At 38.5% G+C, this 18,333-nt stretch overlaps 1 protein-coding gene across 1 annotated transcript in view; it reads left to right on the top strand.

Moving 5' to 3' along the window:
* Positions 1 to 1,787: 1,787 nt before the first annotated feature.
* Positions 1,788 to 18,333, top strand: part of LOC105617008 (ankyrin repeat domain-containing protein SOWAHB) — a 123,875-nt gene continuing 107,329 nt past the window's right edge. Inside the window, exons 1-4 of the mRNA XM_012198589.1 lie at positions 1,788 to 1,914; positions 2,070 to 2,131; positions 3,275 to 3,643; positions 4,585 to 4,734. Coding sequence (XP_012053979.1) covers positions 1,788 to 1,914; positions 2,070 to 2,131; positions 3,275 to 3,643; positions 4,585 to 4,734 — 708 coding nt within the window. The remainder of the gene's footprint in view (positions 1,915 to 2,069; positions 2,132 to 3,274; positions 3,644 to 4,584; positions 4,735 to 18,333) is intronic.

Here is an 18,333-nt window from a genome sequence, read left to right as displayed (position 1 = left end):
TAGAGGCGCGTGTTCCGGATGCCCTGCGCCAATGTTGGCAGGGACAGATTACGATTTCGCCTGAACGTCTGTTAAAAAGGTTTCGCATGAAGCGCGCGTGTCGTGCGTTTTGATCCTATCCGATCGTAAAGAGCTTACAGCGGGAAAGCGTTAAATGCACTCCGACATTACGACGCCTCCATTAATATGTGTTAGTATGTTTAAAATACAGTATTAAATCCGGTTAAATCGACGAGAATCAGAGACTGCGCCGTTCGAACGTTGAAAATCTGCGGAATAACGTGCAGTTAAAAGGCTTTGAGAATCATCTATTCGGATGCAGGTGAATAATATATCGCGAACGAATGCATTAACATGGATAGATACTTTCGAAGCTATTAAATATATATAACGTTCGTATATTTATCGACGATTTTATCTGAATCGTTTATTAAACATTCGTGAAATATGTTTTTACAAGTACATAAAAAAACGCCAAGTCGAGACTAAATCTTGGTACTTAATCATATTTTTATGTGAATTAATCCATGTAAATTAATAACTAGAATATTTGAGTCCTTACTGATAACTCTAGGATATTTTTCTAATTTTTAAATAGAGAGTGTAATGATTATTTGGAACAATTTTGTATTTCACATTTTCTTATTTTTTATAATTTCGTTTTAGTCGCAATTAATTATCATATTATTACAGGTTATTATTAAGAAAAAAATTGTTTATTTGACTAAAATTTAATTCATCTTTATTTCCTCTGATGAAAAATGTATTTAAGTTAAACATATTATATTTGATTTAGATATATATATATTCTCTATAATGGAAGAAATAAAGATATCTAAATTAATTTAATTAAATGAACAACATTTTGTTTCTCCCAGCAAACGAAAATGGATTGAAATAAATTGAAATGGATTCAGATTTTCAGAAATATTGATTCACAAATGTTAAAATGAATACATTTCAATCCTAAATGCATTTTTTTATTTATTTATAGGAATTACGGAGGATTTATAGGAATTATGGAGCATATCTCTATGCCTTTCAATCTAAAAATAATATTAGCTTTTTCTGTGCATTATGAATACTGTTCAATTCAAAATTTTGAATAGGAAATGCAGTTTTTCAATCCAATTGCATCCAATTGAATCTAATTGAATCCAATTGAATCCAATTAAATCCAAAAAAACTATTCGCTATTTAAAATACGCATTCGGATAGAAAAAAATTTCAATCCATTTTAATCCATTCTCGTTTGCTGGAATTATAATCATATTTAAATGTTGCTACTTTTTATGAATATTTTAAAATTTCTTCAATTCTTTTGAAACTAATAACAAAAAATTTCGTGTTTTAAGAACTCGCGTATTCCTTTAACATCACAAAAAAGTGTTACTATTTATTTTAAATATATTTTTCAATTTTAATTCTATTTGATTCTTTCATTATTTATTTACGTTATTTACAAATTAAGCAGTCTAATTTATTAAAAATATGTTTACATCAATTTAAAATTTAATTAGCAATACATATATGTATATACGTCTGTATAAAATTATTGGTGTTACGCTATTTATAAGTTCTTAAGACCAGAATTATCACATTTATAACTATTACGTCGTAATTATTCTGCATTTACACGCGAATGCTTTTATTAATATACAAAGAGTGAATCAATATAAAAAAATTTATCAATCGACGTCCACTTATTCTCGATGGTAACTACAGTGACCGTTGTTATCAACAGCATATGCGTCACGAACGGTCGTTCGCGGCGGAGTCAGTTCAAGATGGCGACGCCCAGTGAGTTGTCCCTCGAAGAGATTCGCAACTATTTGTTGGAAAACGGAGGCACAGCGCGCAATCATGACCTGGTGAAGCATTTCAAGCGGTTCTTGACGGACCCGGAAACACGAGGTGGGTTGCATTTACATCGACGCATCGTGCTCGCGGTTATCCCATCGCGAGATGTGATTCCGCGTCCACGTATGTGATATAAACACTGTGGACGGCCGACGACCAAGCCGCCGTGGTGTCGAACGTGGTGTGCAACGTACGATTTTGTGTTACAGTCGAGGCGAGGAATCGTTTCAAGGAGTACGTCAACACCTTGGCTACTATAAAGAACGAGGAGGTAGGTTAACAGCGAATCCTCTTTCCTTCTGTCCCGTGATTCCCTGTCCGTTCTGACAGGAGCGACTTGTTGCGCGCCTGGCGCGACGTTGCCGGTTCCGCATGCGATCAGCTGAAGGCATACGATCAGCTGAAAAAATTCTCTCCCGAGTTGTCACATTAGTCACAAGATCTTTCAGACTGTATGTATTTTTAGTCTTAATGAACATTCGGAAAACTATTATGTGAATACGTGCTACTAGAGAGAGAGAGATCTACATCCTCAAAATGAAAGCTGTTGAATATATCCGAGAAAAGATTGTGAGAAAAGTTTTTTTGGTGACTCTTTTTAATATTAATATATAAATATGATTCTTTAAATATTGATATATAAATATTGATTAATTAATATTTGTATATATAACGCTGCACTTAAAAAAAAGATAGTGGTAATAGGCTATAAATTAATAATTATAGGAATTTTAAATAGTTAACATATATAATTGAATAAAGTATTTTATAGTTATTATAACTATATAATAATTTGTTTAAAAAAAAAGAAAATATTATTATAAGTTTATCTATAATAGTTGTATCAACAAACTTACAGTTGTCAATATATTTTTGTTATCAATATATATATTAATTATAATTTTTAATTGCCATGTATGTGTCTTTCTTTGAGAATGTGAAGTACTTTTTTTGGAATTTTAGTACGCATTATTTTAATCTAATATCTCTACTAAAATTAAAGTCACATATCGAAGTAATGATAGATATTAAATTTTTTTTATATAAAAGATTTAAATAATAGATTTATATAATAGATTTATATAATAGATTGATCGATTTAAATTCTGGAAAGAACATGATTTTGGCAAAAAAAAAATGATTCTGGAGAAAGTTTAATTAAAAAAATATATTATTATTTTTTAATTAAAAGCACAAGATGTTTTATTAATATTAGAGAAATTTTTATGCGAGAAAACTTAGAAAATGTGATAATGAAAATTATAGGATTTTTATTTAATTCTCGGGAATTTTTAATTTTTTTGTTATTTTTTTCGAAATTTAATATAATAGAAAATTAAGTTAACGAAATTTGAAATTTTCTGTGTCGCTCCTGTCGAATTAGGAGTATTCTCAAAGTGAACTTCCTTAACAGGGTGAAAAATACTTGGTTCTCAAGAAGAAATACCGGCAACCCTTTCTAGACCTTTCACCCCCTAAGCAAGTGGAATCTCCCCTCGCTACCTCCAATTTAACCACTCCGGTTTCTCCTCTACGCGAGCCTCCACCTTACCGGCCACCACCCCCAGCACCTCTCAGTCCATCTTCAAGTAATTCTCACGTGAGCCTCGAAGAAAGTGCGACACCGATATTGACGCGTGAAAAAAATGACGATTCGGAGCCTAGCTCGTCGATGTCGTCACCACCTGTTCCACCGCGTCGCAAAAGTCAAGACAAACTCAAGATGGAAAACAAGGAAAACGTTGATAGAAACCGGAACAGCTCCTTGGAAGCCGTCATAAAGGTAGATTCTCCATTGATTATCTTATCTATACATACCTTGTTTGTGTTTCCTTGAAAACATTCGCGATCATTATCGATATCATCATACTCATACGATATATCGCGCAAGGTAAAAGGAATGTATATCATGCTGATGCGATAAACGATTATTTTTTTCTACTAATTGATAGTTAGAACAATGATCTAATGCTGGCCAGTTTATTATTGAAAGACAGTAATTAATTATTTATTTGAATATTAAAAGCACTGGATTACACAGTGCTTTCAATACTTAAAATAAGTAATTACTATCTCTCAATATTGAATTGTATTAAATTTCTGTAAAGCTAATTACGATTTTTATACAATAATTATTTACCACCTTGGTAAATTATTAGAAATTTTAAATAAATAAATTGTTTTGTAATTATATATTATTATTACATTTTTTCAAGTTATATAAATAGTTTCTGATATTTTACTATATTTACTTACTGTTATCAAGATTATCTGTTTAATGTTTTTTATATTCTAAGTCAGTATACATATATATATATATATATATATATATATACAGTCAAGTTCTTATTTTAGGACTGTTTTAAGTAATGTCTTGGGATGTCAATACTATTCTGTGATTGGTTTATGATATCTTGAGACTTATGATGGCCTTAAATATAAGAATCTACTATGAATCCGTCTTAAAGACTATAGCCTGTGGCACATGATGCGTATTTTTCTGCTAGATTGCTCGCATTTAGTAAATTACTAGAAATTCGATATTCTACGTGGTACAATTTTAGTAATTTATAAAAACGCAAACTAGATGTTTTGATCTAGATATTTTCAGAAAAACAAGCATCGTGTACCGCAGGCTTTATTTTGTCCTTTAAGACAGATTCATTTGTTATTGCTCGCACTTGTAATATATTAAATCCAAGAATCGAATCTAATAAATTACAGGAGGAAGTAGTAACGACAACGAATTCCTTCTCGGCTGAGCAACTCAGTGTTCGTGAACGAATGCAACGCTTCAATCGAATGGCCAGCGAGACCGATCTTCATATCCGGTATAATGATACGAATGTACCTGCTAGAAAACGAACGGATAAGGTGAGTACATACTTTTTATTTCACAATTGTATATACATATGTGTATATACATATGTGTATAAACTGCGAATAGAATCACGAGAGTAACAGAGAGAATAAATAATTTTGTAGAAAAGTGAAAGAATATGTGTGTTTGGAAAGTTTTATTTATACAAATGATTCTAATTTGTTAATAATATATAATTATGAGAAAGGGCATACGTGAAAATTTTTTACGTGGGAAAAAATGTCGAAATCTATCTATAGATCAATATATGTTTTTGAGCCGTCTCTTGGGAGAAGGTGTCTGTTACACCTCGATTTCTTGGCGAGAAATCATGCGCTTGAATCATGGCGCTCATCGTGTTGTAACATCGCTAGGCAGCTTATGTTTTCTAAACACATGCAGGGACACAAAGGATTCGGGGTCCCGTATTGAATTATCCCGTCGGGGCTTTAAATACTACGGACGAACGATTCGGCACGGAACGATCCACGCGCGCGGATGCCTATACATCCTTCAAAGGGTGGGAGGAAGGATGCGGTATGTACAAGGCTGACTGCCCATCTTGCATACCGAGTAGGCTACTAGGAATCCTTTCTCCATATCCTTTACACGCGCTCTCGCGACGATTCTTCCTTTCTCGCGTTCTCTTTCTCTCCTTCGTTTATCTTGTCGTTCGTGTGCCGTTTATCGCGGCGAGCAATATTCATCGCATTTGAATATCCTGCGGGCGGTATCTCGCGTAGCGATCAGGATGTTGCGCCGATGTTGCCGTAAATCATAATTAGCCGCGCCTGAAAATTAAAAGTGGAGGAAGAGAGATCTCTCGAAATCTCATGAAGAGAATGGGGAGACTCCTTTCCGCCGCAACCAACAAAGTTGGAGCATCAGCAGGATGTGTTACCCGTCCTGTATGCGGTCGATCCTCCATCATAATTTTGATATATTTATCGGATCTCACGATTAAAGACGCCGAACGGTTAAGATGCTCTATAAAGGAGGAAAGAAGCGGCTCTTTCACGCTTCCTTTGACCGATTATGACCGGATTGTGCTCTCAGCTCGTCTCTCGCGCGTGGCTGCGTCATGATTTGTTCGGTTTTTTTTAGAGAAGAATTGAAAATCTCATTCCTTTGATTAAAAAAAAAATCTTTAAATTAATTAACTATCAATTATTAATCGTCATTAATTGTTTAAAGTAATTTATCGTATATCTTTAGATGTCAGATGACGCTAATATTTTTTTCTACTATTATATCAGAAATGAATTGTTATAAGAAGCCATCATATATAACATATTTTATAAGATTTTGATTTACATCGATTTTTTTTTGGAAATTTGGATAAAATGTTAATAGCTTTCGAAAGATTTTGACACATTCTCTTTATATGACAATTTCGTTACAAAAGGAAACTGTTTATTGCCACGTGTATACATTGAATGGCCCGTGATAATTATGTATTACTCAGACGCCATAGTTCGGTCCTGGCGAGCCGCCTTTCATATACGATTTGACCGGACCGGTCGTTAATTTTTATTGCTTGTAAGCGCGGAAAGGGTTTTCGGGTCATGCGGGGAGACTCCTGCCTCCGGACATCCTGTAATCTCCCGGGAAGCCAGTGGATAGAGCCTCGTCGGTCTTTCTTTACAGTAATTATCATGCAACGTAGCTGCGCGATTCCGCCCTTTGCATCCCTAATGACCATTTCGTCTAACGCAGTGTCGCGTGCCGCGCCAGTCCGCCGGTCAATTGCCGCGTCAACACATTCTACGTAGTTTTCCATCATATTTTCTTCGCACGGTTGATCACGAGTCATTGAACGCGCGACAAGTTCATCACTATCTCATCCCCATCACGATGAAACACATTTTCCCATAGAGGAAAACAGAGAAATAAAAGAATGCAAAGATGCGAAGAAGAAAATTTGGAATAATAACAATTTTTATAATTAATTATTAGTTTTTTTAATTATTTGCAGATATATTTACTTTATTTTAATTTATTTATATATACCGACATTTTGTATGTTTGATTCTTAGTATTCAATAAAATGTTTCCGGCAATCATCAAAACTCGATAATGTATTATGCCAATGTAATACTCGACTAATGTGATCGTTTATAAACATTATATAACATGCTTCTTTAACAGTAAAGTTTCTTTTCTATGTAAATACGAACGCGAGATGCTTTATCTGTCGTATTTTCCTGTGAGAATTCTTGTGACTGCTTCAGTTAGCACGATTTAAAAAAAAAATATATATATAAGTTTTTGTAACTACGTCATAACATTGAACGAATTTTACTACTTACATCATGCAATGATCACGAAAATTATAATTTTGATAATATTCATTTAGAAAATGAATGTTTGCAAAATCAAGGAAGGAGAGAGAGAGAGAGAAAATTGTTTTACTTCGAGAGTGCATCTTGCTTGTATGCTCCCGTATATGTGCGTGTGAACGCCGAAGGCATCTTCGTCGGGACGCCTAACAAGAAGCTCGCTTTTACTTCGGCACCTCGAAGACGCGTTCTAATTAGGATCACGCGTGTTCGCCTCTTATGCGGAGGGCGAGTCTTGTCGAGCGAGCCCCTCGTCCCTACCCTCGCGAGCGCGGCAAAGAGAGAACGAGAGGGTAGAAACTCATCGTAAAGGCGCCTAACACGGCCATGCCGAACTTGGAATTTCTGCTGTATAGTTCCGCATACATTAGGGACCTTGGGTGAAACTTGGAGGGTAGTTTGCCTCTCGGCAACGAAAGCAGAGGGCTGAAGTGAAGCGCAGCGTGCTGCTGAGGGACAACCGAGGGGATAAGGAAAGGGGAGAGGTTGGGTGTAAACCGCACAAAGTAATCTTACAGAATGTATATGCAAAGAGGTTCAATGGCGTGGCGAGGCAAGGTGAGGAAGCGAGGGCACAGCTTGCACATGATTCTATTTGCGACAATCTCGACAAGACACCTCCGCAGGCAAACTTACTTCGTGCAGCTTACTTCCAAAGCCTCGTCGACTCTTCGTTTGATCGAAGTTGATTATTCTCTCTAATTAGCTTCTGTTTAATATTTCTGATTCTTGTTTTTGAAGTAAAATATTTGATAATAAAGTAAATAAAAGATTAATAATAGTAAATGAAAATCGACCGAGAAAAGTTTAATACAAATAAGCAAAGAAGGATATATTCGATCAAAATGAATCTTGGATGCCTAATAATATTTTGTATTAATTTTACAATTTCTAGTTTAAACAAACAATGCGCTGATTATTTATTGATTTTGAAACGTCCTAAACCGAAACTGAAATATCTACGTAATATTAAATTAATTGACGAAACTGGAAATTTATACGAAATATTATTAGGCAGCAAGAATATGCCTTTTTTATCTATTTATGTTAAATAGAAGATCTTATAATTCATAGATCTCGTAGTTTACATTAATAATATTTAAAAAATTTAGAAAATCGCTTCTGTATATTCATTAATAAATACGTCAGCGAAGATTTTTCTTCGCAGTGATTTAGATTTGTAATATTAACATAAGATCAACGAAGGTTAATTTTGAATCATCTTTTTATCGTGCAATTGCAGTAGTTATCTTTTAAATCTAAATGTTGTTGCTTTTAAGTATATATATCTAAATGTCAATCTGTTCAGCGAGCTTAAGCGCACCCCGTTGTTTATTCAAGAAATATTTCTGTCATTAATCAAACTAACTGCATAGAGCACTTGACAGGTGCACCTGGCCATAGTGGTTTAAATGCGTTGCTCGATTTCTGAAAGAAAAGAAAGAGAGAGAAAGAATGGAAGATACGAAGGAAACCATTTATTCATTCCAAGTGGTCGGCAGATACGCAGATAGCACGAACAGTGATGGAAATAAAATCGTTTACATCTTGTTCCTTTAATTAGGCAAATTTACTTGAGCAGGAGTGCCGATTGATAAGTGTCTTTGAGATAAGCCCACTCATTACCATCGGGATTTATCGATGTAGTCGATGAACTCGCATGGTATCATTCTCTCCCGCATAAATTCTTTTTTTTCTCCATCATCACACTATCGCGTACGTATAACACGGGAAAATCGCGTAACTGCCAAACTGGTCATTTATGAGAAGATGCATTCGGGCGCGTATCTCTTGTAACGTCGAATGTGATTATCGGTTATCGAACGTTCTACACGTAATCGAGTAAATTATGGCATAGCGTTTAATGCGCTCGGCAACACCTCGTCGAAGGATAATTAAATATCGTTGGTAAAATTTAATAACCGACCGGATAATTGTGGGTTGCGGATGCTAGCGCGATGCGATATGCCTGATGATAACTCATCGCGGTCTCGTTAATAACGACGTTGAGAGATCTAGCAGACGTGATTCGTGGCGACCCAATTTTCTTGGGACTGCCGCCAGATGCGTGCGTGTGGATTTACAGTTTTCGTGCTGCACAACACGCACCAATATAAACAAGCTTGTCTACAAGAGTAGTTAGCACCCACTGTTTCCGTGTAACGGACGACTAGATACACCTCTAACAGGTCCGCCGACATTTATTCCGGCCTATTACGAGTTAATCTTGAAGGCACACATACCGCGCATTATCATTTAAATTGGTGTCGTTACGCGCATTAAATTTGTTTGTTCAGCAGTGGCGACGCCTCGCATTGCCTCGCCTCGCCTTCACTTCCGCGAGAGAATTCTTTGGACCTTTATGTGGTAATACATATGGTAGGTAGGGCAGATGCCTACGCAAGGGGTGCAAAGGGAAACGATTTACAATGGGTCGCTTGTTGTCTTCTCATAATTCCTATCGTCTATCACGTTTCCATACCAACTTAGGCTTCTGGTCTTACACTAATCTATCAACCGCCACATCTTCTCTTGGAAAAAAGATTACGAGGCGGATAACAAGATTTCTTTTTCCTTCTCGAGATGCGCGCGTATATTAAATCAGTCTCGTTGATTACCTTCTCCGTTCTCCTTCCCGGTGAATGGCAGATTCCGGTATTCATCCACGGGAGTCTCGTCTCCCGTAGTGATAGTCCGGAGACTAAACCGAAAACTGACTGATTGTGACTGTCATGACAGCGGTGAACGAGACGCCGCCCTTCCGGGTTATGAAGCCCTTCTTGGTGGTCTGATCATGGAATTGAAATTTTTGTATTATCGTCTAGTTGTTTTTCCTTATAATAATTTTTCGTCACAGTATCGCAAAAAATGAACTCGAACAATAAGCCCGTCGATTTTCTTCGAAAGATTGATTTATATTTAGTCGAGATATTACATCGAGTAGATTTTATAGACAATTGATTTCACATTTGATATTGTTTTTGTGTGTTTTACTTAAATTTTAATCATCTTGTTTTTCAATTTATCCGCGTGTAACTTGCGAAATCTTTTTGGCTGATCTGAATCTTTCTCGCGAGGATAATCTGCCATTAAACGATCCTATACATCGGATAGGCCTTGCAAGGCTCTAAGTCTGTACTTTATGCGATGGTACGGTAAGTCAGGACCGTACCTTATCAGGGATCTGAGTCGCGCAGTGAGCGGCTATTTGTATTCATAAGTCTGCGGGAGGCCGGCGCTCACTCCCTGGGCACAGTCCTGGGATGGTCCTAGGCACACAAGGCCCACGATGTTCCCCCGGGATACTCGACCGAAGGCACCGTTTGCGATGCGAGAAGGTAGAAAGAGGGAGAGAAGAGGGACAATAGAGGGCCACGTCATTCAGCCGAGAGGCGCCCTTCTTCGCGGACATCTCGGGACCGTCGACGTACATATGTATGTATGCACGTTCATTCGATCCCGAGAGCTATATGTGCCGCGCACGTTCGAGAATGTGACCAGTCATCGAGTTATTTAATTTTTCGAGGCACCCCCGCCGCGCGTGTTTGCTCAGCCCCGCTGTGAGCACAAATTACCTCGCGACCGAATCACCTCAGGCGAAATGCCCCAAGTCCGCGGTCCGTCCGCCCCCTCTCATAACCCACCGTCCGTTGCCATCAGCGTCGATGACGCCTCTTATCCTCCAATGATCTCCGAGACGGAAGTCCTCACAGAAAAAGATGGCATGTCTTTTTATAGCCATGTCGATGTGGCAGATGGAATTGAATTGCACGAAAAAGATCCTTGATAGTAATCTGAGAAACTCGATGAATATTTTTAAAATTAATACTGATAGTTTACATATTCTATATACTACATTGTTACATTTGTCAGTTTTTATCGATGACTTTTAAAAGAAAAAGAAATATCTCTCGGCAGCCAGAAATCTTTCGTACTACCTACTTGATTGTACAAGTCTTAATTGGCTTCGTTAATGCGAACACACAATATGTTCAGAATTTATTTCTAGCAATTGCTTGAGAACGTCGCTGCAACATCATTTGACCCCCTTACGTGCGTAGGACACGGGACCAAAACGGACATGCCCGTCTTCCCTCCGTAGCGTGGTCTAGGTGTGCATATATGCGGTCAGTCTACCTCGCTATCTATATGCTAATCCATTGAGATGGTACCCGTAGATTACACCTCGGAATTAGCCCAGAGACCCGGGTATCAGGGCCGCACAGACAGGCCAGACTGTGTATCTATACGTACCTTTATCCCACCTTATACACGTAACTCGCACTGTCGAACGTCCACCTCTCGCCCTGTACTTACAAACCCGCGTACACACACGCACGCGCATACACATTCACGCACACACCTGCGTAAAGATCAGACACGCGTGTACAGGTGTGTATACCTGGCGGAACCATCGTGACTCCAATGTGGTTCGGTATAGGACCTGGGTGACTCGGCACTTCCAGTTCGTTAGCCCGTGTTAATAACGTTAAAGAGGATGCGATAAACTCGTTAGGAGACGAAACCGCGCGGGCGGCTAAGCTCGACCTTCATCGCAGTACATCATGGACTATACAACAGGCTACGTCAACCATTTCTTCCTCGCTTCACTGAATCGAATGTCGCGAAGTTTCGGTTCTCGATGAATAAGCATAGTTCAGGACAGGTATCCCTTCACATTTTTGTTTTTGCTGACGTCTACGATTCCTAAAATTGTTATCTGCAATATTCATAAAAGAATAGATATGCGTCTTGTTGAACGTAATATTTATGAATAGTAACATATTTCAATCTGAATTGGAACATATTGTAATCTGAATATATATGTTTTAATTTTCTTATTGGTCGTACAATATCGAATGTATATATCTGCGATATAATCGCGCTCGGCACTATTGCACAACACCGGCGTAGATTAACACGCGTTCGTCACGCCCAGTCATTTCGTGAAACGGTACTCTTTTCGAGAAGTTAATTTCACAACAACTCTATCGCTCCGACGCATCGGCTATTAAGATTTCTTCTGTCCGACAGTTTCCTAGCGTACTTTACGTCAGCACTATCGACTTTTCACAGATATTTATCAGCAGACTCATCTAATTTATTCACGATATTACACTTTATTTACAATTCTACGCGATTTATCGCAAGATTATTAAATAATTTGTATCAGAGTATCAATTTATATTATGGAACTGTTTAGATGGATCGGAATTGTTCAATTAATCCCTAGATTTCTCTTGTGTTTTTTTTTTATGGAAAATTGAATTCCAATTGGCAATCATTTCGAACAATGTTATAATACTTTTTTTCTAAGGTTTTTTATAGGTTTTTTATTTCTGCACTAAACTTTTTCGCTTTTATCAAATATCTATTTCACTTTGATTTCAAAAGTCTATACTAGTTTAGCTACAAGACAGACCTTTAAAGTATGTAACCATTTAATCACGATAGAAAAGAACCGCTTTACCATTGAAACCTCTCGAAACTGTGGCCAATGGAACAATCGCGCGACGATAATCGCACGGCGGTCGTGCGCTCGAGCACCGCGCTAAATTTATTAGCTGACGGGAATATGATCGCGCGACGCGTATTGCGGGACCGAGGTACACCGAGGAACACGGTGGGTACGTACGAATATAATCCTGTCAACGAAGGGGTAAAGGGGCGGTGGAGAAGAGGGCCGGTTGAGCGAGCGTGCGGTGTCGATGCCGTCCGTGTTTCCCATCCGGACCAAATTCGACGTGTGCCATCCGCGAAAATACGAGGCGCGGGTTATGAATCACCCTCTATGCCACCGCGCGAGATAATAATCGTCCGCGATCGCTAATTTCCCCGCCATCGTGTAATTGTTCCGTACCGACTTGTCGAATTTCGCTTGTATATACGCGACGCTTGTATTCCGCCGTCGCAAAATTAATTCCGCCCAACCGATTTCAAGCTGGAATCTATATAATCATAAATCTAATTTTAAAAAATTTTGCTTTGTGTTATCATTTATTTTATTGTATTACGGACATATCGAACTTATAGATCCGGCATTAGTTGTAGCATTGTGCTTCTATGTAAACATTATTAAAATGAAATGTTCTACGTATTTCATAAATTGCATTCATTACTCGTTATTTTCTTTCTTTTTTTTTATTAAATCCATTTGAATGAGACCAGTTGATTCCTCATCGGTAAACTGAACAAACGAGAGGCAATTTGATTAGAAGGCAACACTTGAGTCGTCTTCGACCATTTAGCCTTAACATCTCGTCGTTATATTTCGACGCGATTTCATTTGGCTCGCGATTGAACCTTGGATTATGATCCCTGACGATGGAAATGGCGTTAGGTAGGTGGGTACCCGAGGTAGGCATTATGTGGGAGGCGTCGCCGAACCGAACGCTGAATCACCCAGCGAGAGTTTTCCTGTCAGCGGCAGGACGGGCACCGCCATCCGACGAAGCCCCGTGGAATTGCCTCGCACGGCCTCGAAATGAATGCGCGAACGCCCATTAGGGGAATAAATCAGGCCAATGTTATCCGCAGGATCGCATAATCGATCTCGCGCGCTCGACTAATCCGGGCCTAATCGTTTCACGGCGCTGCTGTGACCAGAAAAGTTCCTTCCTAAGGGAGGGAGAGTCGTTAGAGAATAGCAGGACTTCCCTACAGCCGCAGTGAAGATGCGCTTAATTCTTCGATGCATCTTGTATTAGCCTTCGTAACTTAAGTAGAATCACGATTGATAAATCATGTCTTTAATTTTTTGTAAACTTCATACAATTGAAATAGAAAAATAGAATTCTCTTTTTGTATACAGAGTGTCCCATAATTGATAACGATAAATATTTTGAAGACAGTTTCTTTGTAACATTATGAAAAGTCTAATACGAAAATAATCGAAGCTTGATAGTTTTCACAAATAGAAAGAGAGTTTAAAAATTACAAATAACGGAGCTAGAATTTCGCATTTAGAAATGGTAAGATTATCAAGTGTGAAGGTATTGAAGTTTGTTATTGTCAAAAACATCAAGTTTGAGGAAACATCTTCACATTGACTATATCTGAGTGTATGAAATTCTAGACTCGATAGTTGTAATTTTAAAATTTTTCCTATTTGAAAACTATCACAGCCTTCACATTTTCGTACTAGACTTTTTGTTTTAAAATATCTTGTCAAAAAATGTTTTAAAAATATTTATCATTAATTTTGGGACACTCTATATATATCAAAAATATGCCTCGTTATTCAAAGCGAAACCATAAAACATTAAGTGTGGCAAATAGTTGTCATGTTCGAATCGTCGGTTGATAGTTATGTTAAATACACATCTCGCTTTAATCAGGATCGATCCTCCTTGCTGAATCTCTCGGCGGTACAGAGGGACGCGAGGAAGGGATGAATTGTAGGGTGTGCCGAGTCGCGAAAATGTTTGGTTAGCATTTGGCTTATTGGCCGGCGAATGTTCGTGCGCTGTTAGGCATGTATGGATGGCCCCCAGGTTATAATAAAGCTAATTCCGCGGAGCTCTCGAGGCAGCTCGTGCCGCAACATGTTTTGCCTCTCGTTCTACCACGCCCGCCGTCCCCCGCTTTACCCCTCGTCGTCTCACCGATATATCCGCCCCCGGTACACCACTCCGTTCCTCATAGTCTCTCTGTATCACGTCTCTCACTCTTTCGCAATGCGAAAGTACGCTTTCGCTAGAGCAACCAAATATATTTATACGCCCCCTCGGAGAGGCCAACGCACGTCTGCTTATTAAAACGTTTCCACCCTGAAGAGAGCAAGCGCGCGTTTGCTATCTGCTTTACACCGTGTATTCCTTTTATTGTTTGAGACGTGGGAGAGACGCGGGAAGCGTAAAAGAGAGACAGAGAGAAAGAGACAAGAGGGCACGAGTAAGCACGTGCATGCCTGCTGAGTAGTTGAGTACCTGCCGCTGGCCACATTCGCGGAATTAGACGCGCGAATGTGCACGGCTTAACTGCCGGGAGAGCGTGTTTTTGAGTTGGCGTTGATGCGCCACGAAGAGCGATAACAATGGGAGATACGAACGATGGGGTGGGTAGGTCGGCTGGCTCGTTACCGTGGCTGCTGATGGCCCCTTTGTATCCATTTCTATGATACTCGGTTCGCCGCTCGCTCGTGCTAGGATCACATCCTAACTGATTATGCGGCTTGTATGCGTCGCGTTGTTAGCTTTTTATCCGATTACGAATGTGATGTACGAGCATCCATTTGCGTATGTTCGCTATTACGATGGGATATTTAGCTATTCGAACTGTCATTAAACACGTAAAGATAGTTCTAAACATAGATTTGTTATATTTATAACGGATGAATTAATACTTCATTATTCACATGAGATATGCAAAATACTTCAATCTTATACATTCATTAAATATATAAGTGTTATTTACACGGAAAGAATAGTTTTTAATTTTGTTCAAGTATCTCAAAATTTTTTAACTAGATTCAGATCTGAAAATAATTTAGTTTGGTCCAAATCAAAATAATTTTGAACGCTTAAGCATTGATGATAACACTGTAAACGTTTTAACATCATAACAATTAGTTTTTTCTACATAATTATTTTTATGGTCCAAACAAAATTATTTTCATATCTATATTTAGCTAAATTCTTAGATATTTCAGCAAAACTGTTCCTTCTTGTGTATATATTATTACATTTAGCGCAAATTGTGTATAGTTAAAAAAACTTTTTTTGCACTTATCTTTATTTAAAGAATGTATAGAATGTTATCTTTATTTAATTGTAAATCATCAAAAAGAACAATAAAAATTGAGTTATAATATTGGGGTATTAGAATTCTACGTGAATAATTACATTCAAAAAACCACTCGACTAATGTAGAGTTAATGGATCCTTGTTTCTTTCTTGAAATATCATTTGCTGCTGGTAATCAATTTATTCACGATTATTTCCTTTTCGTGAATTATCAAGCTTTATCAAGCTTATAATGTCTTGTTCGTCTGATAGAGATATTATGAATAAGAAGATGAATTAAATCTTGATCCTGACAAGTGCATCACGATCGCGATTGATCGGTTTAGGCGAACGACCTTAACAGGCTGTTGTGTTAATTAATTCCCGCTGATCTCAATTAAAATATTAATTACGACGGAACAATGACTCGCCGATGGAACAGAGGCGACTCATTTCTCCTCTCTCGTCTTCGTTCATCCGCCGCTTCTCCATCTTCGTTCATCGACCACGATGGAGCCAGAGAAATCGCCATTGCGATGCTATTACGATTACTCGGGTCTTATAAGCTTATCTGATAACCACACCGTTATGGCTCATGGAACGTTGTGACTGTACCATCGCTGACTGGTTTGTCTGATCATTCTTGGAGATCTCGCGCTATGAAGGGATGAGAATATTTACATACTTTCAGGTCCGAGATACAAGAGAACAAGTGTCCCTTGCCCCCAAATCTCATAGAAAATCGGTTGGGTCGTATTGCACGATCATTTAAAAATCAATCAGCGATGCACATGATTTAAACAGCGAAATACTATATGTGAGTAGTCTGTGATTCTCAATATCGAGATCAAAATTCTTCTAAGTTTCTCTCTTCGAAATCTCTTTGATTCTCGGTAAAATGCCAATGAGTCCTCTTGTTCTTCGCTGCTTGCATAATTTTGCGACAATTTGCATATTAATCTTGTAATGTATGAGGAAGAATTTTTCCCAGAGAATTGAATTTTTACATATTCTTATATACTGCTTTAATAATTGGAAACAGTTAGGTATTCTTTTTTTTTTAAGTGTACTTATATATTTCGCGTAAGGAAGATAAGAAAGCGTATCTCATTCAGGTGTATACTTATTATTAATAATAATAAGACAGTTGTGTCTTGTAACTGAAAGAATTAAATTAAAAATTAATTCGGTCGCATCCGTTTACCGCCGCCACAAGCAATGATGTCTTTTTATCGCAAGTACAATTGTTGCATCGCCGATGAAGCATGACCTCTGTGATACATGCATATAACAAAGTCCGTCCTATCAGCTTGCATCTGTGCATTCGCACGCGTACAAACGTGTTTGCGAGAGCACACATAGTGCACGAAAGCTGGGAACGCACCTCGATGCACCACCTGACGCGACGGGAGGTCAGTGGTTATCATTCTGATTTCTAAACGACAAGCTTTCCGGAAGAGGATTCCGCTCTCCAAAATCAGAACATTCTCGCGCAACACAAAAGATTCTTCTTTTTGACAAGAGGGAGAATTGGATTAATGTTGAAACGTTAGATATACTCGTCTCGCTTTTATCGACGCGTGTCCTTCGAGTCGTGATTTCACTTAAGGACACGAGCGATGTCGATGGATAAAGATATATCGCGGCTAGCTAATGATGACTCGGCCAAAATGCAAACGCGCATCTCCCGCGGTCTGTGGAAGTAATTTATGAAGAGTCACGATTGATTCGGGGTCGAGTGTCGATATGAGCACCTCGAACAACCGATGTGGCCGTGACGAGTGAAAATACAAACAGTTTAACAGGGATGAGTAGTCGTTTAGCGTTTCTGAGATCAGAAGAGAACCCTCACCTCCTCCCTCCTCCATCGCCACCACCTTCGTCGCGTCATCCTACCGTACCACGTGCATATACTATCGTAAGTATAACGTGGAACACTACACGATCGGCGCTGTATACGAGCACGATTAAACGACGAGTTTCTCGTTAAAAAATTTATTTACGTATTTGTATGTGTGATTTAAGGATGTTATCAAGATCTGTTAAGGATATTATTAAGATTAAGATTTATCGCGGCGGCAGAATATGAATATGAAAGCACAAATAAAATTACGTAATCATATAGTGCGTGGATTCTCTGTTAAAAGCAGAATTTTGTAAGCGATACGAGGCACCGTGTGCGATAGGAATTTTATCGAAAATATATCTTAAGTGCTTTTATGCCCTATCAATAATCGCGATCGTGAATCGTTCGTGCGTTTGCCGTCCGTCCGGCAAACGGCAGTTTCCGAAATGGGACGTCTGTTCTTGGACGGGCGATGGTCGGGGGTTGCGTAAGTGCGTGCGGCCCAGCCAGCTTCCCAAAGCCTTGCGCCGGAGAATCAATTATTGGATCCGTATATCAATCTGATGGCCGAAGCGCGCGTCCCGTGTTCGGTGGCCTCCCGCTGCGCTCACGCATTTTCTTCCCCCTGTCGTCTCCATGCCACTTCGTGTGTTCGCCATCGTGGCACGCATGCATAGCGAGGACGTACTTTCTCTCTCTCTCTCT

The sequence above is a fragment of the Atta cephalotes genome, assembly GCF_000143395.1.
Source record: "Atta cephalotes unplaced genomic scaffold scaffold00011, whole genome shotgun sequence".
Classification (NCBI taxonomy): domain Eukaryota; kingdom Metazoa; phylum Arthropoda; class Insecta; order Hymenoptera; family Formicidae; genus Atta; species Atta cephalotes.
The sequence above is the reverse complement of the archived record's forward strand: the minus strand, read 5'-3'. Positions and strand labels throughout refer to the sequence as shown.